We start from the raw sequence: 25,272 nt of genomic DNA on the forward strand, positions 1-25,272 counted from the left end.
ATAAGGGAATTCTAATTACGTAGAGGAGCGACCATTCACTCTTCCGAGCTCTTCACGGAATCCCGTTGTAAGAACTTTGCCGTTTGTTAAATTCAGTTACCCGGTTTTTTTTTCTTTCGTTCTAAATTATTTTTTTCTTTTTTTTTTTTTTTTTTTTTTCTCTACGTTTTCGGTATTTTTTAATCCGTGTCGCGGCCGGCACCGCTAACGACCGACTGATGTCGCGTATAGTATAAAGCTACGGAATAGCCTCGTTAGACCGCTCGGCGTCATATAAAATTGAAATAATAAAAACGGTAACGCCGCATCATTTGTCATCTGCTATCCGCACTGCAGGGTGTTATGCGGTTAAATTCAAATGATTTCTCCCGGCCCCCTCCGTCGCATTCGTTTAACTTTACGCACGGCGGTACCGCAGCAGTTCCCTGCTCACCGCGTCACTCGCCGATCAATGAAATATTTGATTATCGATCATCGCCGTGGATTCCGAGAAGTTGACACCGCGATGCGATGTTTAAAAATTAACATCCGCGACGTGCCGATTCAACTTTCCTCAAATATTACGAACCGTAAAGGTTTGTTTCAGCGTTGCGGCGCCACCTGATCCAAATGAAGACTATTTTCGGTCTGTACGTAGCTTTTTGCAGGGAAACGGTGCAGGGGTGAATAGGTTTCATTTCCAGATTACTTTGGATAACCTCGGGAGCGAGAGAAAGACGAAGCGACGGCGTTAAAATGGGCTCAGTTGTTCATTAGAAGTGCATCGAGATTGACGGAAACGTGCGGGGCCGTTCGGTTTTACTTGGTTCAGCGGAGAAATGGAAGAACTCCGGTAGCGATTGAATCGTACGGAGTTACGCCCATTGTTAAGCGAAATTACGAATTCGAACGGACGTTAATTGTTTCCCCGTAATAAAATAATAATAATAATAATAACGCAGGGTAGGTGTACGCGCGCGCGCTGCATATATACCTAGAATTTAACGCGGGTGAACAACGTCGCGGTGTACGTTTCATGGAAATATTCGGTTTCTCCACGGGTTTGTTCAACGGCGCATCTTCGCACTCGCGTCGTCGTTACCTCGTACCTACCCGTTGAACACTTTTTTTTCTCAAAGAAAAAAGCTCGCCCCGACTTCGTGGAATAGAAATTCGATCTTTAATCCGACGCGGTCACGGAGTACCGGCGGCGTACGTACTTGGCAATTTCCACGGAGTCGGAAGGAAGGCGACCGGCGATGCGACGAGAATCGATGAGGATTTCCATCGCTACGGTCCGATAGATGAAAATAAGAGAAAGTCAAACAACAGCGATACACCCGAACATTTCTCTGACGATATCCGGGCATGCGAGAGATGGATTTCACTACGTTTCGATGTACGTTGTAGCGCCAAAGTTCAATAATGAAATTAATTTCCCAGACTGCAAAGTTGAGTCGAATCTCGCGAATCGCGCGTTGCATAGCTCGGGGGAAATATACGTATATAGGTGAATGGAGATGCGGACGCGAGTGTACGTGTAAACACGTACACTATATCGAATGGGTGTATATGTATATAATATGCGATGAGTTGGTTCGTCGGACTCGGCGGCAAACAATTAAAGCCAAGGTTTCTCGGCGGCGCGTTGCGAATAATTTCATCCAATCTAACTCGAGAGGAGGCTCTGCCGGTAGTCGATTAAGGAATAAGATAGGGATGCGTCTCGAGGATTACCTCTGGGCCATTGGCCGCGTCCGTCCGCTTGCCCGTGGAAAGCCTTGGTTTCGAGGCTTTGAGCGGAAACGCGAGTCGATCGGGGGAGTTTTGCCGGTCGGAAGTACATTCCCGGTACCGAGGAGGAGGAGGAGGCGGCGTCCGTCCTCGAGCTCCGATCGGCGGTAGCAGCTCCCTTCCCAATTTGGGATTTCGCTGGATAACGCGAAGCGACGAACCGACGAAGACAAAGTCCACCCACCACCTCTTCGTTAGTCCGCAAAGTCGATGATCGTCTTTAGCCGAACGGTAAATCAGAAAAATTACGTAGTACCTGCCGCGCCGCCGCGGACCACGTTGACTTTGGCTTTGCTCGGGCCGTGTTATATAATATTGAAATTTACATATTTATTAGGGAGAGCTTTTTACCAAATGGTCGCTCTTGCGATGGTTCGAGGAACCGGTCCCCGAGGTAGTTGTTCCTCGACGTTAAAATATCCTCGAGGAAAGTCGTGAACTTTTCGCCCTCCGCGGGACGACAGGTACTCGCGCGAGCGAAGGTACCTGCGGAATAGATTATTAACAAAGTTAGCCTCGCTGAATTAGCCACTTTCACTCGCTTCGCGCTGCAGTAAATCCCGCAGGAAATAAAGAAAAAAAGACCGACTAATATAAGAAAAAAAGTCGAAGAAAACCAGAGGAGAAATTCCTTTGACCCCGGCGCGGCGTTGCATGCGGCTTAATTCTGCAATGGTTCGGAGAGCAAAATCTTTTTCTTTTTTTTTCTCTTTTTTTGTTTTTTTTTTTCCTTTGTTTGTTCTTTCTTTTTTCATCACCCGTTCTTCCGTCAGCGTTGTTCGGCTTACGGAGCTTCGCGTTCCGTTGGAAATTTTCGTCGGCGTACTCCTCTTGGAATTTCTCACCAGTAATTTCGTTGAATTTCATTTTGTATAGACAGTCGTGACCCGCGGAGGCAACGATAGGAAGAGGAGCGAGATCGTCCTCAAGAAAGACTTATAAATAAGAAAAACTGGGGTCAGGACGACGATCAAATTACTTGGAGAAACAACGTCTTATTCCCCCCCCCCCCCCCGGGTTTTTGTCGTCTGGTCACTCTCGTGTTGTGTCTTCCTCAGCTCACGCTGTTGCTAGGTTGTTTTCTCGCATCGACTATAGTTCGTTGCGCGAGTTTAACGCGGAATAAGACTTTTTTTCAAAGCTCGCAGCCGAGCACCGTTCGCCGGTAAACCTAGCCACGGTACAAACACGATTTTAATTAGAACTCGTTTATCCAACGAAGACCAACGATATAGAAACAAAAGTAGTCAAGCTGGGAGAGGAGAAAATTGGAGAGCAAAAAAAACAAAAAAAAAATAAAGATGAAATGCTTATTTCTGGGAACCCGTCTCGCCTTTCGTCGTCGTGGACGACGACGACGACGACACCGAGAGAGTGCAGTGATACGATCGATTAATCGCACGAAATGTATGTACTATGAATTACGCAATTGCAGGTGGTACTATCAGAACTGGCGATAATTCGATTAAGCGCGGAATTAAATGACTTACGAACGCGCTCGCCAATTAAACCCTACAACAGCCCTTGCGCGGAGCGTGTAACGTAGAAAGCCGCGTTTCCCCGCCGCGCACTTTGTGCTTTACAACACCGTGCATCCCCGTGCCTACTTCCCAGAAAGAGACATAGGACCGCGTATTGTGTCCGTGTAACCGGGTGCAGGTACACGCGTAAAGAGGAAACTAAGCCCATGCATCACTCGGAGAGTTACCCCGTAGCTATAATAATGCAAAACACCCATTAATAAACGTGTTCGTAACCGTATAGTCGAGGGGCGCGTTATGGCCTACGAGACTATAAGTTTTCAGTTTCAATCCACCGCCGAACTGCGAATAGCTAGCTGTTCGCTACATTCGCATTACCGCTATCGCGAATCTGCATCCGCACGGACTGAAATCGAACCCCCTTCGAAAATCATGCCTCGATAAAGATCGTTCGATCGACGTCAAGTTCTCTCCGACTCGGGACCGTTAGAAACGCGATACATTTTCGATCCTGGAACAGGTGGATATTTTTGCAAGCCCTATTCGAGTGACGCGAGCTAATCTAACTCGAATTCCTCGAGGTAGGAGAGGGACGAAGGGAGCGAAGAACTAATCCCATAATCGGGGGACGGGTATCGTGGTCTGCAGGGTTGAGCCTGCCAAGGAAAAAGTACCAACCCTCTTCGTACCGAGGTGTTTTTCTTCGACGATTTATTCGGACCGGTACAGGTATTCGCGCGCGGCGCGAACTTTAATCCTCGCGACTCTCGAAACTGATCGTAAAAAATTAGCGTCAGCCAATTACTCGTCCGCGGATTCGGTGGAAATAATTGCTGGGGGGGGGGGGGGGGGGGGGGGAAAGTGCGGTGAATCGATTTCGTCGTGTGTTTCGTCGGACGAGTCGTCGTTCACCTTTGATTACCTCAGATTTCCGAGGCGAGTGAGAAACGGAGCGCCGTCGGACTCGGAGCTATGAAATCCTCGGGACTGTGTCGCTTCCTTCGGAATCTCGAGTACCGCGGAGTTCCCATTAGAAGATCACCTTTGATTAATCCGATCTTTGAGCTCGGGGAAACGTCCGCCTTTGCTAGTCGTTACTACACTCCGGACTCGTGCAAAAATAAAATATGCACTTCTCCCCGCTCCTCGAGTCTCGGAGTCACCCCTGCGACTTCGCATCGAAATATAAATAATAAAATAAGTAAATTTATTCCGCGAATCGGCGGCATGTAGGGAAATGCGAATCGTGTGCAGTGATATCTTCGGCTGAATTCATGAATTTTATTCTGATAAAAGGGATTTGAACGGACCAGGTTGTTTCGAGAATGAAAACTTTCCACCGGTGTCTCCGAGATTTTTCTCTCACCGTAATTGCGAGTTCGAACAAGGGATGAAGAAGAAATGACGATCTATTTTCCGTTGAAATGATATTCTATTTTCTATTTCGCGTTCTTGTGCGGCGGGATGTGGATTATCACGGGTTGTGTCCACGACGGGTTTCAAACCTCCATTGACTGCGCGGCGGAGGTAAGGTATTTAAACATAGATGTGTCGGTAACCGGGGATGGTGCGGCCTGGCGTTAGATTACAGCGATACGCTACACATAGGTATGTACATACATACAACGGGATGGGTAAATCTTCGTAATCTGGTATAATCTCCTGCAGAACCCGAGTGACAAAACAAGCTCACTGTACACTGACGAGCCCGCGATGTTTTGCCGGCTGCTATTCGCGATCCGGCTATGAAAATGTCGCCGTTTCAGTCTTCGTTCGTAATCGCGATTACGTCACGAGCTGTGCGCGGGATTAGAAAATTTTCAAAGTTTTTTTGGCGCGCGGACAAAACTCGCCTAGATTTTATCAAATTTCGTATTCGGCGTACCACACGGAGCTACTCGGGTGCAAGGTACGGCGTTTCTTCTTTTCGTGGAAACGTCCGGCGTCGGGAAATATTGATGAAAATTTTTGGCGACAACTGGTTGGAAAATAACCGCATTTCCGATGGAGCGTCGCGACGTTTTAATTATCTCATTTTCACGGAGAATGGAAGACGAAATTTCGCGCGATAAGCGCGGGAATAATGCGAATGGAAATGATAATTTAGCTTAGCGAAATCGGAGTTAAGCCCAACGATATTGTTAACAACCTTTGTCACCGTGTGCGGAGTCGGTGGTTCCGGGGTGTTCGAATGAAGTGGAGGGCTGCCGTAGACTACGGAGAGAACTTGGAGGGATCAGGGGGGCTGCTAATTCTTATTTCATTGCGATTTACGCTAATTTTAACGCGAGCTTTATCGCAGTAGACTAACGTTCTGATTATCCTACAGGTGTACGTATCCGTATTATGTTGGTACGGCAGAGCTTGAAAATACAAACTACCTTGGTGGGTACTACATGAAATCCTCATATTCTTTTAATTGTTGAGTGCGGAGTGCGACTTAAAACCGGGCGAGATCATACCGACGAGACAAAACTACGGTTTTGCATAAAATTAGGATTTCTTTTTTTTTTTTTTTAATACAGAAAGAAAAACAAAAAATTGTAAAACGAACAAAAATTCGTTAGCTTTTCTTTTTCGTTTTGCTTTTTTTTTTTCCTCTGTTCTCGCGAATAAACCAGATTCAGCGGTGTTGAACCGAAGTGTCGCGCTAATTACTGTATAACGTAGGTAAGTGTCTCACGTAACCCCACGACGTTCGCCGAAGGGTGAAACTTCGGCATCTTTACATCGCTGAAATGAAAAAAGAAAGTTACCGTCAACCCCAGCTGCTGCTGAAACCGCGGAGTTGATACGTTGCAGATACTTTTATTACTCCGGTTTTCTTCCCATGCGTGTAAAGCATCGAAAAAAAATACGGTCGTCGTGCGAAAAAATCCCTTGAAACTGTGATTCCGATGTGCGTAAAATACTGCGCTACAACCGACGCGGGCATACCGTGTGGCGTGTTGCGTCGGGCGACTGTAATTTCAACGTTATTTTTTACTTTTTTCAGATTCGTCGAGTCTCATCAAATCTCATAGTCGAGCGAAGCGGTGTTTTCCAAAACTGTACCCGCTGTTCCATTAGTGCCGCTATAAATCCGGTAGACGAGTGTTCTCCGACTTGAGTGGGGAAATCTCGAGAAGAAAAATATGTAATTTGGTAGCATTTTTAAAAGTATTAGTTCGTTGAGTGCACCCGACGCTTATTTCTACATCTTATTCTCTTGCTCAACCCCGTCTTATCTGTCGCGCCAACGGTTCGCTACCCGTAAGTCGTCTCGCTACATCCCCTGTACTTTTGTATTCGAATAAACCCTTCCTCTCGCACATCGGTATACCGCCACGTTATCTACCGCTTTAACTTAAAAAAATTTTTTTCAGTTTCTCTCTCGGTTTCAGAATCACCCTCTAATATTTTCATTGAAACGCAAACAATCCTACAAAAAACGATCGCGTAAAACGGACATATTTACACGCTTTTATTTATCCCCATATAATTTTCCATATAATTATTACTCACTCGGTTCAGCCCCGTTATAATACGCAACGCTTTTCAATAAATCGGAAACGAACGATGTTCGAAATAATCGTATAATATGTTTATTGAATTTGGTTCGCTGATATAAAGCTATCCTTGTCCAATTAGCTTGCGTGCTTTCACGTTCGCAGTTCGTAACGGTAGAATTTCACTCCGGAAGCCTGCAGCAGCTGCGCACTTTTTACATTTAAACTGTAAGTATTCATTTAATGAATTAGTCGGTATACGTACGTACCAACCGTGAAATAGTTTTTTTTTTTTTTTTTTTTTTATTTCTATTTACTCGGAGTGGTTTTTTTTATTTATTTATTTTTTTTTTATTATTCTTTATTTTACACTCCGCCCTTTGCTCGGCGCCCGCCGTTTTTCCCTACGAATCAAGGCAAGGTGGTAATTACTCTTTTCGAGAAGTGATCAGCGCGACTCGAGGCAGGTACAAAAACAGTCTGATCTTATTTTACTTCCTTTTATTTTTCGCCCCTAGCTGAAATAAAGCGAGCATTAATTCTCTCGCCGGAGTAAAATACGCTTCGAAAAGGTATGTATATATATACACGAAACTCAAAGCAGTATAATCTGCGAAACTCGGCGGGTAAACGTTAATTTATGTCTCGGAGTTTGATCTTTGAACTCAAATGTCTCTCGCTCGATCTTTCATCGTTAACATATTATACACGGCTACTTGCTCGGCCGGAATTTTTTCTCCTTAATACAGGAAGAAAAAAAAGCAAATAAACCGGCGAATGAAAATGAATATCAAACAAATCCTACGTCCGCCTCGCGATGCTCTTTTCCTAGTTTCCGAGACCTTTTAATAAAAATAAACTAACGACGGGCTTATTTCTCTTTTTTTTTTTCCATATTACCCTCTATAGTAATTTTGAAGGAGGACGAAAAGTGCCAAAGATTTTACAATGGCTCTGAATTAAGCGGTGAGAAGCTCCCGAAAGGGATATCAACCGTTTCTTCAACTACCACCGATAAACTACATAGGTGTACGAGAGGACCTGACGAATAAAAATCTGTTTTCGGTGGCCATAAACCAAGCGAGGGAAAATAACTCGTTTTGTACGGAAATATGTATTTATATTCAAACATACGGGAGATTTGCAAGTATAAATTCTCGGGTAGCGTGATGGCATAATCCGAGCGCAATAATCGTTCATTGTTTCGCACGCAATCCACGATAACTGGCTCCACGTACACTCTATGTTGTATCCAGGTTCATAATTTTGCAGTATGCGTGCAGTTGCAGCGGCACAATTGAGTCGTCGGAACACGCGATGTGCGTAGGGATATTTTGTGCCAACCTCAATCTCATCGCCTATGGTCTGACTACGCCATTTATGATCGAGCCGAGTGTACGTGCTACGTACGGCGATGAAACTCATTGGAAAATCGCGGTAACCGCGATAATTCTTCTCTTCGTCTTCGCGAATACTCGACTCGACTCGCATTATGAGGAAGCTTTAATAAAGTTTACAAATTTTTTTTTTTGGTATTCTTTCATCTCGTCTTCCTTCCGGAGTATATCTATCTACCCGTAATATCGATAGAAAGTATCGCTGAATACAACTCCGTGCGCTGCGTTCCCGTATTGTTCCGCTGGTTGAAGGGGGCGGAGGGCGGGGATGGGGAATAAATTTCACCGTGTAACAAATACGTTGTGGAATATGAAGAGTGTGCGGAAAATTGAGGGAGTTAAAGCGTATAAAGCATTCTTCCGGGGAAGGAATTTTTATCCCCCAACCCCCGACCATCGCGATAAGCATCGGTTGCGTTGTATCGTACCTAAGTGGTAGAGCTATGGATATTTTACGAATCAATTATTTCGCATCAGATTGGAACGTGGTGAAGCGGAAGCTGCAATTTCCATCTGTTTCACTTCAGGAAACAATTATTTGGTCGTTAGCACAAAAAATCAGTCGAATAGGTTCTTAGTTCTACATTGTCACTAAACAATTGCACTTCTCGTTTTTATTCAATCTCCGACGCGATTATTCTCCGTCTACTAGTCCTATTCGGACGAGGGTGGTTGAACTGGAGAATGGCATCGCCACATTCGTTCGTCGAGATCGTGAAAATCATGAAAATCTGTTCTCCACTAACTCAGATTAAACTACGTCCAACGAAGTTTCTCTGAATTTTTACGGATGCGACATATACTCGTAATTCTACTGGCATTTTCATAGACTGACGAATGAAAAATTGTTGCAAAAAAAAAAACGTCAAACCCGTCTAGTCTGTTTCGTGATTAAGGATTACAGCTTGAGGGTGATTCAGAGGCGAAAATTTCAGCCGTGATACCGAGTTCAGGAAGTGATTTTTCAAAGCTTCCGATGGGCGATGCGGGTGTAAAACTAGACGCGGTAGCTGTGTCGGGAATTTTTATGGCGTCTCCTCCCTTTTCCACATATTTATCATAGCTGTTATCTGTCATTCGTCATTGGAAAATACAACGGGTTTTGTTTTCTCTCACGTTGGTAAAATTCAGGACTTTCGGTACTTGGATCGAAGAAGAAGATTAGTGCACTTTAGTGGAAAGATACAGTCATTCGACAAACATTCTTTTCTTTTTTTTCTGTCTGCACAACCAACAGCAGCTCACCGATATTTCAAAGCGAATACCTTAGTCGGTAACTTGCATAGTGAATTCATCTGGAGAATTAATATGTAAAGTTAATTAGAGTATCGATATATTCAGCGGGAGAAAAGTAATCTGGTTGAATATTTGTACAGCGTTGGGGTATATGAGATACCGTACAAACGTTGGTAAAATTATGGCTATGATTAAAGCGGTACATTTAATTTTCACTATATGTGTGGATATAGGTAATTACCAGAAAATTAGAAAAAAATTAATGACCCGGATAATTAGGTGGGCAGATAAGCTTGAACAAAAATGAGGGGTGCAAATATTGAAACGTCGTTTGACTTGCATTGCGATGTGTATACTATACGAGAAGATTAATAACCGAACAGGACTGGACAAAAATATCAATTTTTAACCACAAAATTGAAAAAACTCTAATAGGATTTCTTCGATTTCGAGGTAAAAAATCGGAAAATAATTGGTTGCGTTCCTTAAGCGTATTCCCGCATGTATTTTGAATCCAGAAATACGAATCTGTTGAGTAAATTAAGCTACGAATTAATTTCATAGAGACATCTCCATTTTTTCGCTCCGAAAAGTGAAAAATTGGCGATAACTCGATCAGTTTTAAAGATAGATCAATTTAACTTGAGAATTCGGATTCCTGAGATCAAAATACCTAGAAATAGCATATAAAACCCATTAAAAAAAAATATTGATTTTCGACCCTAAAATCGTAAAAAATCCAAGGGGTACCCCTTTGCATTTTTTCGATTTTTGGGCCAAAAATGAAGTATTTTAAAAATCAATCGTAAGACACTTTTCTAATGTACTTTGACCTCGGGAACACGAATCCGTCGTCCAAATTGAGCTACAAATTTTTCCCATCGAAATATCTCCATTTTTCTGCTCAAAAAAGTGAAAAAATGGCGATAACTCGTCCAATTTTACAGATAGATCAATTTATTTTCCAGATTCGGGTTCCTGGGGTCAAAATACATAAGAAAAGCATATAAAATGAAATATTTTTTTTTGGTCCAAAATCGCCAAAATTCCAAGGGGTACCCCTTTGGATTTTTTCGATTTTTGGGCCAAAAATGAAGTATTTTAAAAATCAATCGTAAGACACTTTTCTAATGTACTTTGACCTCGGGAACACGAATCCGTCGTCCAAATTGAGCTACGAATTTTTCCCATCGAAATATCTCCATTTTTCTGCTCCAAAAAGTGAAAAAATGGCGATATCTCGTCCAATTTTACAGATAGATCAATTTGGCTCCCGGATTCAGATTGCTGCGCTCAAAATACGTAAGAATAGCATGTTAACCCCAATTAAAAAAAAAAAATCGATTTTCGACCAAAAATTGAAAAAAATCTCAGGCATACCTCTTAAGATTTTTTCGATTTTTTGGTGTAAAATTGAAAAATAAATATTCACAATATTTCAATGTATTCTCATGTACGTGCTGTGATTTCAGAAACACGAATCCTCAATTAATTTCATGCTTTTTAAGCTACGATTGATTCATGTGTCAAATTAGTTTCACGATTTTCGTGTAATCATCGTTACATTTACATCAAGGGCGCGACTTCTGCTTGTTTTGTAGATCAACTCCTCGCCTTATATTGGTCGGGAGGTTGTGCGACATCGGGTGAATTTTTGAGGGCAACATCTACACGGGTCATGCTTATACGTTTCGGATGAACTCCCAGATCGGAAAACCGGTTTACTTTACATTACGAGGTGTTTGGATTGGATGGATGGAGAGATCAATGGAGAGGGTAAAATTTTGGCATTGGAAATACAAATACTTACCTACCTCCACGGAGAGATCTTTGTGTAGTACCTACACCGTTTACTCTGCAATCTCTGTGATATATTTTACATCTGTATTTTCAGGGCAGATCTTGCAATTAAAAAATATGCCAAAGAATAATTCTTACCCAACTAATCTCTTTTCTTTCGATTTTCACGATATTTCTCGACTGAAATTTCTCAACAACTAGCCGACGACCAAGCCTCGCAATTTTGCGTCTCCTAGAGCGAAGCAGAAAACGTGGCATAATATTTTGCTTCACCGTGTGCATAAAACTCGACGTGTTATTGGATCAAGTATGTAATTTCCTGTCGCTGGATTATACGATCAAAGTAGGAAATCTCCAGCCCCACCTGGTCTGGAAAGTTATTCCTCAAGACTGAGAACCCTCTGAGGACTGATGGTTTCGAGCGTTCAAAGACTCGTTTTCAAGCCAGTGGAAAAAAAAATAAAAATAAAAATTAAAACGTTAGTGAGCGCATTTAAAGATCCGACGTCGTACATATCTTTGCTGAATTTGATTTGAACGTAACAACTCGTATACTCGGATCAAAATCAGAGCCATTCGGTGCAGAAGTGGATATGAATGGTGTAATCTGTGCCCGCTTCAGAGATGTGAAAAATTGAAATTTCCCTCCACCTCGTAAATATTGCGGTAAGCGCGTCGAATTTTTCGTAAGATTTCACCGAGTTCGAGTGCAAGACAGCCGAGGTCGCGTAACGTCGACGAACTTTGAACTGCGGATGTAACTAATTTTTTCCGTTACCCCAACGTTTGTCTGAGAATTGCTTTTTCGGAAAATGACTGCAATCGGTTTTGTTCCTCCGCCTGGCAGTGATCTCTCCGGGAAAATTGGGAAAAGAAAATAATGATAATAAAGCTTTGTCAGATTCCTCCGACGACGAGGACCGTCGGAACTTTTCTCATTTGCGATGGCCGCGAAAATCGGAGTAAAGCTCCGATCGATCCAAAAATGGTCATTTTTTAGGGACTCGAGGATATAACTCCAAAGTTTCGTGTATACCAATCTCTGCCTTATCTCGAGAAAGTATCACGTAGAATTGAGTCGAGCAAAATTATAGAGACCTGGCGAACATATCGCCCAGATTTTATTCGCTCCAACTTGACGAATGTCGTACGAAAAAAAAGAACGAAAAAATTTCTCTTCATTAATATTCGAAACGTATACGGGCCTCGTGAGACGTCCGATAAAATTTCGTCGATAAAGGGCTTATTTGTACAGCTTTGGAAAATTGGAGTTTGCCGATGGTTATAAAAAAACAAACTCGAGACAAGAAATCGTCCGGAATTAGCAGAAAAGATGATGCAGGGTAAACGGATGTATGGAAGAAGAATAATTAATTTCACGAAATAAGTCTCGATATTTTTAGTGCGTGTAAACAACTTTGATAGGTAGTATAATAACGATTATGGCCCGAACTTTTTTAGCCGATGTTTCACGAATCTACGATACAGTGATACAGCAGAGTCGAAATGGTAGAAAATCTAATTTTCGAGATACGGATCGGTTGGAATACGATCTAGAATAGAATGACGAATCTAGATTTCATATCGGGCCGCGAAACACACTATGCATGTACACGTGCGCGCCTATGCACGCCATAGATAAAGCTGTAAAATAGTTGTCCGCGGTAAATGAAAAGCTGGCAAAATTCCCATAGCACTTTGTCACCTGCGAAAAAAGAAGGCCGAAGAATTCGCGCGAAGGACTATACGACGCCGGCTGAAATTTGAGAAGAATTGCTGAAAAATTCGCGAATAATAAAACTTATATTATCCCGGAATAGATGGCAAAGCGGTTCTCCGGTGACAGGTGGTCAATAGTTAAACGGCAATTTGAATTTCGAAGAGTCCGACATGTAAATAGTAAAATATCGGAGTCTTTGTGTCTGAGCGTGAATAATGGTTCGGTCGCCGTGGAACCCAAATTTAAAATTGAAAAATGCCCCACCCAAAAAGATCGTTGAAACAAACAAAAAATCGACGTCTAGCTTTTGCTTTTTCTCCGGTCTCTGTACGTATATTTTCGGGCGAACAATTTTCTTTAACAGCAATCGGTATAGAGGACTTATTTTCATCGGTATGAAATTATTTGAGACGCCTTTTATCGTTAAAATGACCAACTCATTACTTATTTTCCAACCGCTGCCAAACTTATGACAAAGAATTATATGGAAGTTAACGTAAGAAAATTCTGACATCGATCGCGCCGTCATCTCGGCTGATGCCGTTTCAATTGCCACGTCAAAAAAGGCGAAGAAAAAGAATATAATTTTACTTTGAATTACCGGCAACGTTAAGTCTCACGCCCGTTATAATTGAGGTATGTATACCGAATACCATCAGCGGTGATAATAAACCCTGAGTACAACGGAATGCACTTAGCAGACGGTGAAATTGTGGGGGTTGAATACACCTGCAGCACTTTTGCAAAACTAAGTTTTCCCAGCTAATTGTAAGTTATGATAACTGCAGCTTGTTGTATTAGTTGAAGGAGCTGGTTGCGTGCACTAATTACACGTAGGTACGTACGCGGTTTGAACATAACGCGGTTTAAAATTCGTCGAAATTAGAGACCCTAAGCGACGAAATCGCAAAGACTTTGGCGAGACTACGGCGACGAGCCACCCCCCGTCCTATCGAACCCGGAATCAGTCCGACAATGAGTAAATCTGAATCGACCTACCATCGCAATATTCGTGTTCGCGGCGAAGCGGTATAATTTCAAAGCATGACCGTATACACGGTGCATCGGTACGATTGGTACGTTGCTCACTTGATATTATACAAGGAACGTACGTGTCGAGTAAATTAAGGCAGGGACCGAATCAAACAGAGCTACGCATCTGGCGTGTATACCTATGTACATATGTAACGTACGTACGTACCGTCGCTGTAGGCAATTGGCATATTACGGTATGTACACCGTAATATAACTATACCATCCAGCCATACCACTTGGTTATATACCAGACGGTGATAGGGCAACGCGTTTCATCCGAAACTCACTGAGCAATTTTGTAACTTACATAGAGTAGAGGAACTTCTTGCTCTATAAAACTGTGGCTGCCATGAGAACAAGCTAGGATGGAAAACTTTCGGGAGTAAGAACCAGTTGGCGGTATAACGTAAACGTGTTGTTCAAGGGTTGCCGAAGAAACAAGTTTCAAGAAGAAATGTACAACTCCGCTCACCTATACGTATATATGTATACGTATACCCCCTTACACATTCCGTGGGGTTTCGAACAATTTGCCCGAAATTATATATGCGCGCGTCGAAACAAAAATGTTGAACGCCAATTTTCCCGACGACGTGTTAAACTTACCCCTCGGCGAACGATAACTCTCAAGATTTTCGCGGGAGTATCGCCCGTAGATAGTTGTTCCGATATTTCGCGGAGAGCAATAAACGTTGGTCTAATCGCGAGATGTTCTTCGGCCCTCGTACGAGCGAGGCGTTTTATTTTTTACGTATAGTATACGAAACAAGATTCGGGAACAGGTCCGGCCGGATAACTCGAGGCTGCAGAAACGGACTCTTTACGACGTCATTAAAACCATTGTTGACGGTGGTTTCGGTGACACAATTCAATAAAGTAAAGATGATGGGTCCATCTATATCTGGAACATAACTCGGTCGTAACTTTGACACACTCTTCTTCGAACGACTCGATCTTTCCGACCGGAGTTTATACCGGGGTTGTAATAACGTCGGTTCATGTCACTTGAATAATAAGCAAATAACGACCTGGACGCCCCTGTATCATACACGAAAGTATTGTTGTAATATTCCAAGTTCAAATCCGATGATTCGTGTTCCGGAAAAAATATGCCCTCCCCCCCCCCTCTCCCGGTAGAAAGTTCGCGTACAGTTTGAAAACCGCGATAACTATATAGAGACAAAAACAATCCGAGGTGCGGATTGCGATTTTTTTTACTTCGGTCGTTTCATGATTCTCGGTACAATAAGATTCGAGATATATATATTCGTCTGTACTGAGTTAATTTGACCGGGCTTTACCCGACCCGAAGGATAAGGGCTTATTGAATATGAAACAGACTATAAAGAATCCATGCCGACCATAGCTTTCCCGGTCCTTCCCCGCACCTTTTTTTTTTTTTGTCATGGCCTACGGTTGTTTCACCCCCTTCCGTCACCAGCGATTAGGTTGGATCGTAAAAATGGCGACTGCCTTCTGAATTTTATCTCAGCAGTTCCGTGGCATGGCCAAATTCGTTGTCCAACTTTTCAAATCAGAGGAGGAAGAAATTCAGAGAACTTAAAATCGCGGTGGGATGAATAACCAAGGATGCGAAGACACCGAATCTATGGAAGAAAAAATTGAATCCATGAATTTGATGATAATTTTGCTAAGATTTCAGTTTTTTTTTACTCTCAACTGAAGCGATGTATGAATGCTATATGGGAGTGAATTCGAATGAGATGTGCAGACAATGTTTAATAATTAGGAAACGTGTATTTTATGTCTGAATTTACAATATTCCAACAATATAATAATAATTTTGTAATTAACGATGATAATAATTTTGATATTGGTAGAAAATAGAAATAATAATGATGATCGTGACAATGCTAATAATGAAAATAGTATGTAACATTAAAAATAATGTTTCGAATGTAATTCCAATATTATATAAATTTCAAAATTATACTGGAATCGATATAACAATTAATCAACAATTTCTCAATTATTTATTATTCTTGTCTTCATTTTAGTTACACGTCAAATTTTCATAACTTCATTTAAATTGTTTTCTTTGGTTTTCTTTGTTTTTTTTTTCTTTTATTCTCGATTTTCTTAGATAGGAATAACATATGATCTTCTTTGATGTCCGACATTTAAACAGCGTATATATATTTATATTCAGTTACAAATTCTCTTAACTTATAAGGTTTAAAAATCGGACAATTTCATTTCTTTTCCCTTCTTCAATATATTAACATTATTTTTACGAGCTATAACATTGATTTGAGTTGATAAAACGGCGATCAGGAGCCGCCGCGGAATGTTTGAGGAATTTTAAAGAATCGAAACGTGCAATATAAGAAAAGTGGCGGCGGCACCTATGCGCTGCGTAATAATTTTTTTTCTGCTTCTTCCATTATCATATTCATTTAATTATTCATTTATTTATCTGTTTCATGTTCTTGGTTTTTTTTTTTTTCTCTTTTCGTTTATATTTTAATTTTTTCAAATTTTGTTTTATTACGAAGTCAAATATTGCACCCTATACTCATTGTCAGTTAATAGGTAGACATAATTACATCTTAATTATAGTATAACGATCTGCTTAGATTCATATAAATCATGTATTTTTTATATTTAAACAATTTATTTATTTGTTATTTTTTATTTTATTCTTGTTTATTTGGCAACACAGTCCTTTATTTAAGGTACACACACTATAGTTTTAGACGCATTTGCAATTGTACAATTGTCTATTTTACCTTAGGAAATTTGTTAAATTTTATTCGCTTCTCTTCGATCACTCAATTCGTCACGTCAAGCTACAAGAAAATCAACTCAGCGACCACACATCGTTATTTCATTGTTCGATTTTACATAAATTGTTTTTTTTTTTTTTTAGATAATTTTTTTTTCCCCGATCTTTCGAATTAGTCCTTTGATACACGTTTTTTTTTTTTTTTTTGCTCGTTACGATCAACGTCTGAAACCCAATCTCAATATCACACTCACCTCCGATCGACCGGATATAAAAATCCTCGAATTAACGACGAAAGCTCCAAACCTTGTCATTTTCCATATACATGTATATTTATTCCTGCAGTTTTCATATCTCGGGATACTATCGACGTCCTAATCATACTCGATCTCGAGAGAACATTTATTTCATCGAGAGGTTCACAATATCCGTACCGTTGACGGAGGATTTGGGACGTTGACTTTTACCTTTACCTCCAGATCATAAAATCGGGATGATCCTCTATTCGCCCCGTTTTCTCTGTGCGTATAAATATAAAGACTCGCGTTCGAAAATTTTTCCATAAAATATACGCGTGCCGTAAATGCCGTCAGAAGAAGTCTATCCCTTATACATGTAAGGGCTGTATCTTTTTTTTTTTTTTTTTTCTTTATATTCGTTCCTCACTTCATCCGAGTTTGATGTTGTAAAACGTGTTTCATTCACATCTGTATCTATCTAAATATTGATGACCGTACATCCGGCGAAATGTACGTAATAGTCACGGATGAATAAGAAATACAGAAATAAAAATTTGAGGGATCGCCCGTGTTCGTCCTTCGTAAAAAATACTAGGGGAAGGTTGTTCGAAGAAACGTCATCAAAGATGTCTAAATACGGGTGATATCATTGAGGGAATGAAATTTTTATCTTGAGTGGAAAATATACTTCGGTCTCCGTTAACGAACTCCAAATTCTCAATGAGATACTGTTCATCGGATGAACTATTTCACAATCCTCGTATACAGTCGATATGATTTAATTATTCGACGCGGTGGGGGAAAAAATCAAGATTCATTCGCACAAAGATAAAATGGCAAGAACAACTTCACTAACAACGTCGGTGTGTTAAAAATAAAAAATTACAAAAATGATAACAGGAGTATACTGAGCAGCTCTACATTTCTAAGGCGGTCATGGAAACTACGAAATGGGCGCATAAATGTTCCTCTAAAAGGGCGAGTGTACGAGAAAGTAACGCGATGCTTCAGCGGTCTCTCGCGTTGAAAACAAAGAGAGAGAGCGAGGAGGCAGAGAGAAATAAAATAAGTGAAAACAAAAAAAAGAAAAAAAACGAAAAAACGAAAAAAGGAAGGACAGGGGGTTGTGAATTATATTTTTACCACCGTACAGAGGTCCGATACACTCCCGGAAGTTATTAACCTACGGTGTATATATCTTCCGTAGTTTTCTCCAGCAAAAGGTTTCTCCAGGTATGTAGTCGGTAGCCGGCGTTCCCTGGGGTGACCCAGCTGGCCCTGCGTGACAAGGATAGCCGTAAAAGGCAAAAAAAAGATGAAGTTTGGGTCGTGACATTTTGAACGGGTTACGTACGAGAGCGAGAAGGTAGGATGCCACAGGATTTCTCTTTACCTAAGGGAGGTTCACTGCCGACAGCGTCCACCTCGTCACCTCCCGAGCATAAACTTCGACGCTCTACATGTACATATAAGTATACAACGTCGGGGTTCGAAGGGAGAAGTTCTTTCCTTTTCACAGGTCAACCGAAATTCAAAATGATCGGGTCGAACGAACTCCCGAAAAGCATCTGACCTTCCGCATGTATAATAATAATACAATAATACAAAAATACGAATTTATTTTTTACGCGTGAGATCCGATTACGAGGGTGGGCACGCGAGTCTTTGAAAAAAAAAAAAAAACGGATCGTTACTGCGCAGTAATATTCGAAAGAATTGATAAAATAAAAAGATAACAATCAGTGGTAACGGGGAGAATAATGCGAATACGATTTGCCGGTGGAATCGAAGCTTTCGTCGAACTCCTTTCGAGGTCGAAAAAATTGGGGAAACGTGAGATTTTCATGCGGTCCGGTTCTTCGCATCGCCCGTTACTTCGCCCGGTGTTAGGTGAAACGAGGAGATGTGGGTATATAAAAGTGGATAATAACTCTGTATGCTAAGCCACGCCGCTAACGACCTGTGCCTAATCACCGAGGAGGACACGGGCGTAACGCGTGAAATAGAAGTTGAAATTTCCATTCCGGGAAGGGAAACTTTCGGTTTAAAGGTACGCGTTCTACCCTCTGCTACGCGTATATCGGGGGTCGCTGTACTCGTACCGCCGATGATACGTATAACTGCCTTTTAAGAACGACGCCGAAGATAAGGAGGGTCGTATTTACGAGGGATATTCCATGTTTTGCTACGGTTACAGTCTGCTCCGTGTTTCGCAGGGATCTCGAAACCCGATTACATCATTTTCATTCACTGGATTTTCCGGGCCCGAAAACGTTTCCGAAGAAATTTTTTACCTCCCTGTACAAATCGAAGAGAAGAGCGTTCTTATTTTCATTACTTCCCTCAACGAGATTGAAAAATAATGATAAAATCGTGGGTGGCCGGCTCCGTTTTTTCTCTTTCTTTTAGTTTTTCCTCCCCCGATAGCAGTCGATGAAAAGCAACCGGTAGATAAAGATTAGTAAAAAGTTGTTTATCGACTTCACGTTACCAGCCTTTTTAGGTTTCTATCTCACGTCTTTTTGTAGAAAGTTGGTCTCGGCCCGGATATATATATTTTTTTTCTTTTCTTTTTTTTTTCTACTTCTTTTTCGTTCGGCCATTTCGCTGACCCGTTCGTTTTATCCGGTCCTTTTATTTATTAATTTGTTTTGCCGCGTGATAAAACTCGGAGGAAATTAAAAGGAATTTCTCGCTGATTTTATCTGACCGCGTGCAGTCGGTCGAAGTAATTCTCCGAGAGTAACGGAGGAATCGACGAACTGGAGTCCTCGATCGAGAAAATTATTATTTCGTATATATATATATACATATACATATGTATTTTGCACGGTGGTGAAAGTTAAACGCGAGTAAAATGTTTCGGTTAGTCAACAGGAATTTCGGGGCGCTCCTCGTTTACCTAACGGCAATTCGAATTTTAATTGGAGTGTCGCATTACGTCGGTTAAGAAACTTTTGAAGGGTGATCAATTATCGAACGTCTATACGGCGGGGGAAAATTTTGAAATTCTCCGATATAATCCGCGTCCCGGGCGGGGTGCGGAGATAAAATTTTCACGTTCATCGCGCAACGAAGCGGCGGAAATACAATCAAGGATTTACACCGGTTACTACTCGCGTAGCTATTCCTCGTACACGCCGGAATCATGATTGACTGCCTGGTGACTGGTATAAATTTTAAACGCGCGGGGTGGAACGGGCGCTCTATCGCGGCTTTGGATTTTCTTCAGACAGTCGATATTTCACGAAAACCGTTAGCGGTTGGCGTAAGTGCCAAATCGTGTCCCGACTAGACCGAAATCACTTGTAATTCTAGCTCGACGAATGCGACAAACCGTGTTGTCGGTGAAATTCCAGTTCACGGATGTACCTTACATATTGTATATACGGGAACTCACTCCCTTCGAATCTGATTCGTAGTTTCGGCCGAGGCGCTCATTCTTACCCCGTACAGTTTAGCCGTACAATGGACAAACTTATCCATTCTCACCGAACGTGTACCGCTTTGCTATCAAATTTACCCGGTATCGCCCTTCCAAATTTATCCATCGATTTTCACCACCGTCGACTCACACCGTCTCACCGTCAGTCGAACAGATCGGGGCATCGCGAACCATGGAAAAATCTCGTCGAACATCGTTCTCTGGAGATTATAAAAACTAGAATAATTGAAACTGGCGAAGTTTACTCTGCAGAATATCGCAGGTCACGTTGGTTATAATCCGAAGGTAAACCCGGTCCGGAATTCAGGCTCAGTTTCGTAGTGGTAAAAACACACAGAGTCATCGAAGAGAAGGTTGAGGGGGGTTAAAAAGGGAGGAAGACGGAGGATCAGCTGGGGGGAAAGCGCGGAGGAAGAGAGCTATGGATATATTCCCAAGAATATTGAAGGAAGAGAAGATGTTTCGAATTAAGATTCGGTGTAAGGTAAAGGCCGTATTATAGTAGGGAAGGCGGCTCCCGTATCGGAGCTGAAAAGCTCCGCGAGCATCGAGCAACCGTTGTTCCCGCTTGTTTATAAATAACATTCGCCGAGGGAAGTCACTTTGGCAAACATAACGAAGGACAAATAGATAAATATCAGAGCTTGTGCAAACAACGGGGACAGGGTGGGGCGGTAAAAGGGGTGGTGGATTCCAAAGGAATTTGAATTACCTGGGACGATATGAAAAATTGTTTGCCCTTCGGCTCCTCCCACGTAGCATAATTTTCGCTCTTGTTTACAACCTCATCCGACCCACGGGCCTGAATTTGTATCGAGCGATCCGATAAAACGAAATAAAAAAAAAAAAAAAAAGAAAAAAAAAAAATTAGAAACAATATAAAATCGCACTTGATAAAATTAAACCCTTGTTTCCGCGGGTCGGACGATAATTTCATTGGTATTCGTAAATCGTGGCAATTGTACTTCGTTGTTTTTTTATCATATTTATAGTCACAGAGGCGGGAATTTTTTCTTTTTCACAAGCAGAATCCTTGCGTCTGATAATACCGATATTTTTTAACGGTCGCGCCAACGATTATTCTACGGCTGGTCGCGACGGACGACAATTTTGGAGCTTTGGTCGTCAGTTCGTTCTCGTTATCTCAGCAGTCGAGTCTTCGTGGTTCGTTCGAGATAATACGCTAACGACGATGATTATCGTTTCTTTTTTTCTTCATTTTTTCTATTTTTGCTTTGATTTTTTTTTTTCATTGTTCAGCGGCGCGCGAGTCGGCGAATCTTCCGTGACCCATCTCCCTCGGCGTCGACGTCTACCTTGAGGGGTTCGATAATATTTTACAGCCCCAATAGAATCACCGTTGTCTGAATCAGTTCCGATCGGTGAATTTCGAGTTAACGGTTACGTAGTTTCCGATAATCGGCAACTTTCGGCCGTATACACGACCGCGAGAAATGTCCAAATTCTTGATTAGTATAATAATGGAATTGATGGAATATATTTACAAGTGGCTCTTTGGGTTAGTTTGTCTTTTGAAATTTTTGTGCGTTACTATTTTCAAAATGTTTCTCTTCCTTTTAATCGTTCGTCCGGCTTTACATGTAACGTATATATTTTTCTTCCATTAACCAGACACTGATTCTCGTCCAGCCTTATACTCGTAGGAAAATCGTAAAACTACCGTGAAAATTTTACCTTTCGATGCAACCCGTTCGTCGCCGCGCAAACTTCATCTAACGTCAAGTCGAACCTCGCGTACTATATTTTTATACCTCTTCCCGATAAATTCGATCGGTGTAACACAGATTTCGGTTCCGTTCCGTGAAAAATTTCCAGTCGTATACATCGACGTCCACCAACACCAATTCCCAACACCTTCTGGCGTCGCAGCGAACGTCCACCCGGTGTGTTCGAGTCCGTAGATCGAGTTCTATTAGTTTATCATCCCGTAATTGGCTAAAAACGTTGCTAAAATTCACTTAGAAAACCGGTTTAGTCAGCTACAAGTTTTACATATCCGATAAAATTTTGACGTCATTGATACCGACTCGCATCTCGGTCGAGATTAATATATTCGACTTTTTAGTTTCCTCGGTGAACACACGCCCGGTAAATTAATTCCGTAATTCGGTCCAGCTAGAAGTGGAGCTGCGATTCCTCGGCGAACGTCGTCTGGAGATCGAGCGATGACAACGATGAGGTTCGGTACCCTCAGCCGGGACTGCGTCACATGAACACGTCCCCCAGAGCGTTCAAATTTTTCCTCGTCGGCGTCGAGCCGACGGCCGACGTTCCCTCGTCCTCGAAGGTCACCATTTTCTCCCGACTCTTGGCCGCGTTCGAGGCCTCCGTGGCGCGATTGATCTGGGCACCGGGCGGCCTGAGCGCCGACGTGGCGGACGCCGGCCTCAGAACGGAGGCGGGAGGCGGAGGCACGGCGATTTCCGAAACCGCGGCGGCCAGGTTGAACTCGCTGACGCTCCTCGGCACGAAGTATTCGAAGGGCGCGGGTCCGTCGTCCGGCGACACGCCCGGCCCCCCCGACCTCCTCATCGGCTGTCCCCTCTGGAAGTGCGAGTTGTTCCTGCAGTCGGGCACGCCGATTTTCTTCCTCGGCAGCGAGTGATGACCCGGCGAGGGCGCGGGTCTCTTGCTCTGCGAGATGTGAGAGAGGGTGTTGTGATTGTGGGCGTGAGAGATCGCGGGGGCCAGTTTGCCGTCCCCCGCGCCACGGGGGTGTCAGGACGCCGCCGAGACCACGGACATCGGTATTCCCTCCTCGTCGGCGCCCGGGCCGCCCCCGCGACAGTCGGAAGCCTCGCCGCCCAGTCCGCCGCCGCCGCCGCCCCCCATACCGCAGAAGCTGCCGACCGCCCTGACCAGGTGGAGAACCTGTTCCTGGACGAGGTTGAAGCACATCGCAATCAGCCCCATGCCCAGCAGTATGTAGAGGGAACAAGCGCAGAGCGAAAGCTCCCTCAGGGTCTCCGATGGCGCGGCGGCACCGCCCGGTATAAGATCGCCGAATCCTATCGTTCCGAGACTGGTGAAGCAAAAATAACTGCTCTCGAGTAGCGGCCATCCTTCTAATCTGTTGAACAGGACCGCGCCGCCGCATATGTAGGCGATTATTATGAGGAGGCAGAGGGTTATCGGTATCCTGACCGCCTTCGGACAAGGGGCACGGTGGTGGTAATTGTGACGATGGTTCTTGTTGCTCGGGTCCAAGGCGGTCGACGAGGAGGCCGCTTGCAGACCTTCGTTACCGCAGTCGAGTAAAACGACGCTTCCCGCCCTGCCGAGGTCGTCGCAGGAACTGTCCTTGCTGGGGTAGTAGTTTCCGGCTGATTTGGAATCGACGTGATTGTGGTACGCCTTTGTTGGCTTGCGGGCGCAGTTGCGAGGCCGGCAAATTCTTCCGTAAAGTCGACGAAAGCTACGAGCCAAGACGTCGCCCACCGTGCTCAGGTATACCAGGAGCAATGGGATTCCGGCCAACGCGTAGATTATGGTGATCAGTCTGCCCCAGATTGTTTTCGGTACGACGCTACCGTAACCTGAAACGATATAATTTTTATCCATTATCGTACGGGGATACGATGCGGGAGCGTTTTGGCATAACGTCAAAGAGAGTTTTCACGGGTATATTTACCCGGGGGGGGAGGGGGTTGGAAGAAATGAAGAATGAAATTCAAGGAGATACGCCACGCCGCACGTGCTCCATATTTATTGAAAGTCATACCGTGTCAACGGCTCGAGTTAGGGTCTAGGCTTATTGTTAGCGGTGCGGCCCGCTTGGCTACCTCTTCCAAATATTTATTTTTCTCCCCTTCCCCCCACCACCGTCAAGTTTATGATTCGTCGCACGAGCGAACCACCACTTTACGCACTTCGCATAAACCACCGTTTCGATCGGTCGCGATCTCTCCTCCTCCTTCTTCCCGAGCTCCCTTCGGGATATCCGTGTCCCCCCCATCCCCTCCGCTCGCACACACAGGTATATACTTTTCCGATGTCCGAATCAACGCTGCCCCAACTTTACGACATGGTAGGGGGGGGGTACGAGGTCCCGAAGGAATGCCCCCGGAGGATCGGGGTCTCTCGCACCTCGACCGGATGTCCCGAACAAGGGGTAAGAAGCGAGGACGAGGGTGGGCAGCGCCGAGGGGCGTCGCTCGGCTATATCGACGGTATAATTTGATCGGCCCGTGAGATGAATATTTCAGAACTGGGGGAGGGGTGTAAAAAAATAAAGCTGAGATTTATTTGTTTTTCTTTGATTGTTTTTTTTCTCCCTATTTTATACTTTTTCTGCAGACGAAACGGTGCGATGAGTCGAGAGGTGGCTAACCGTAGGCAGAACTCGCTTCTATTCCTTTCAGCGAATCATCCCCCGGGCAGGAAATGAAATTTAGAAATGGCGCGAGGCGTCAAGATTTCACGTCACGTTTTAGCCCGGAATATTTTCCCTCATTTTTTTGTTACTTATACACTTTTCTTGCGATCCAAATAACGTGATACATCCGAAGCAAGGTAACGCGAGGGAGGGAAAACACGTTATTCCAAATTCGCGTAAAAAAAAAAAGAACTCCGTAGAGTGCAGGGAAAAAATCAAACGTAACGCGCCTGCGAAAAACTTCTATTTCTTCAGCGTTTGCATCCTCGCGCAGCTGGGCCCGGCTTGAGGGTCCCTTCGTCGGGCGGTGAGTCGAGCGAATGAAAGAAAAGATTCGGAGGCCTTCGATAACCGGTTACAGGTGAGCAATTTATCGGAAAGTTCGAGGGCAGCTGGCTCCGCGTCTTTGCTCGCCGATACAGCGTTTCGGATACGGGGGATAGGTATACGGGACGGTGGTAGTTCGGCGAGGGTTTTACCAGCGGGGGTGGATGTAGTTGACACGGGATCGCGGGC

At 43.4% G+C, this 25,272-nt stretch overlaps 1 protein-coding gene across 1 annotated transcript in view; it reads right to left on the reverse strand.

Moving 5' to 3' along the window:
• Positions 1-22,955: 22,955 nt before the first annotated feature.
• The window catches only part of LOC105692249 (TWiK family of potassium channels protein 18), a 168,427-nt gene continuing 166,110 nt past the window's right edge, over positions 22,956-25,272 (reverse strand). Inside the window, exon 5 of the mRNA XM_020856048.3 lies at positions 22,956-23,917. Within this exon, the coding sequence (XP_020711707.2) occupies positions 23,100-23,917 (818 nt within the window). The 3' untranslated portion in view covers positions 22,956-23,099. The remainder of the gene's footprint in view (positions 23,918-25,272) is intronic.

Source organism: Athalia rosae, chromosome 2 (genome assembly GCF_917208135.1).
Source record: "Athalia rosae chromosome 2, iyAthRosa1.1, whole genome shotgun sequence".
Taxonomy (NCBI): Eukaryota; Metazoa; Arthropoda; class Insecta; order Hymenoptera; family Athaliidae; genus Athalia; species Athalia rosae.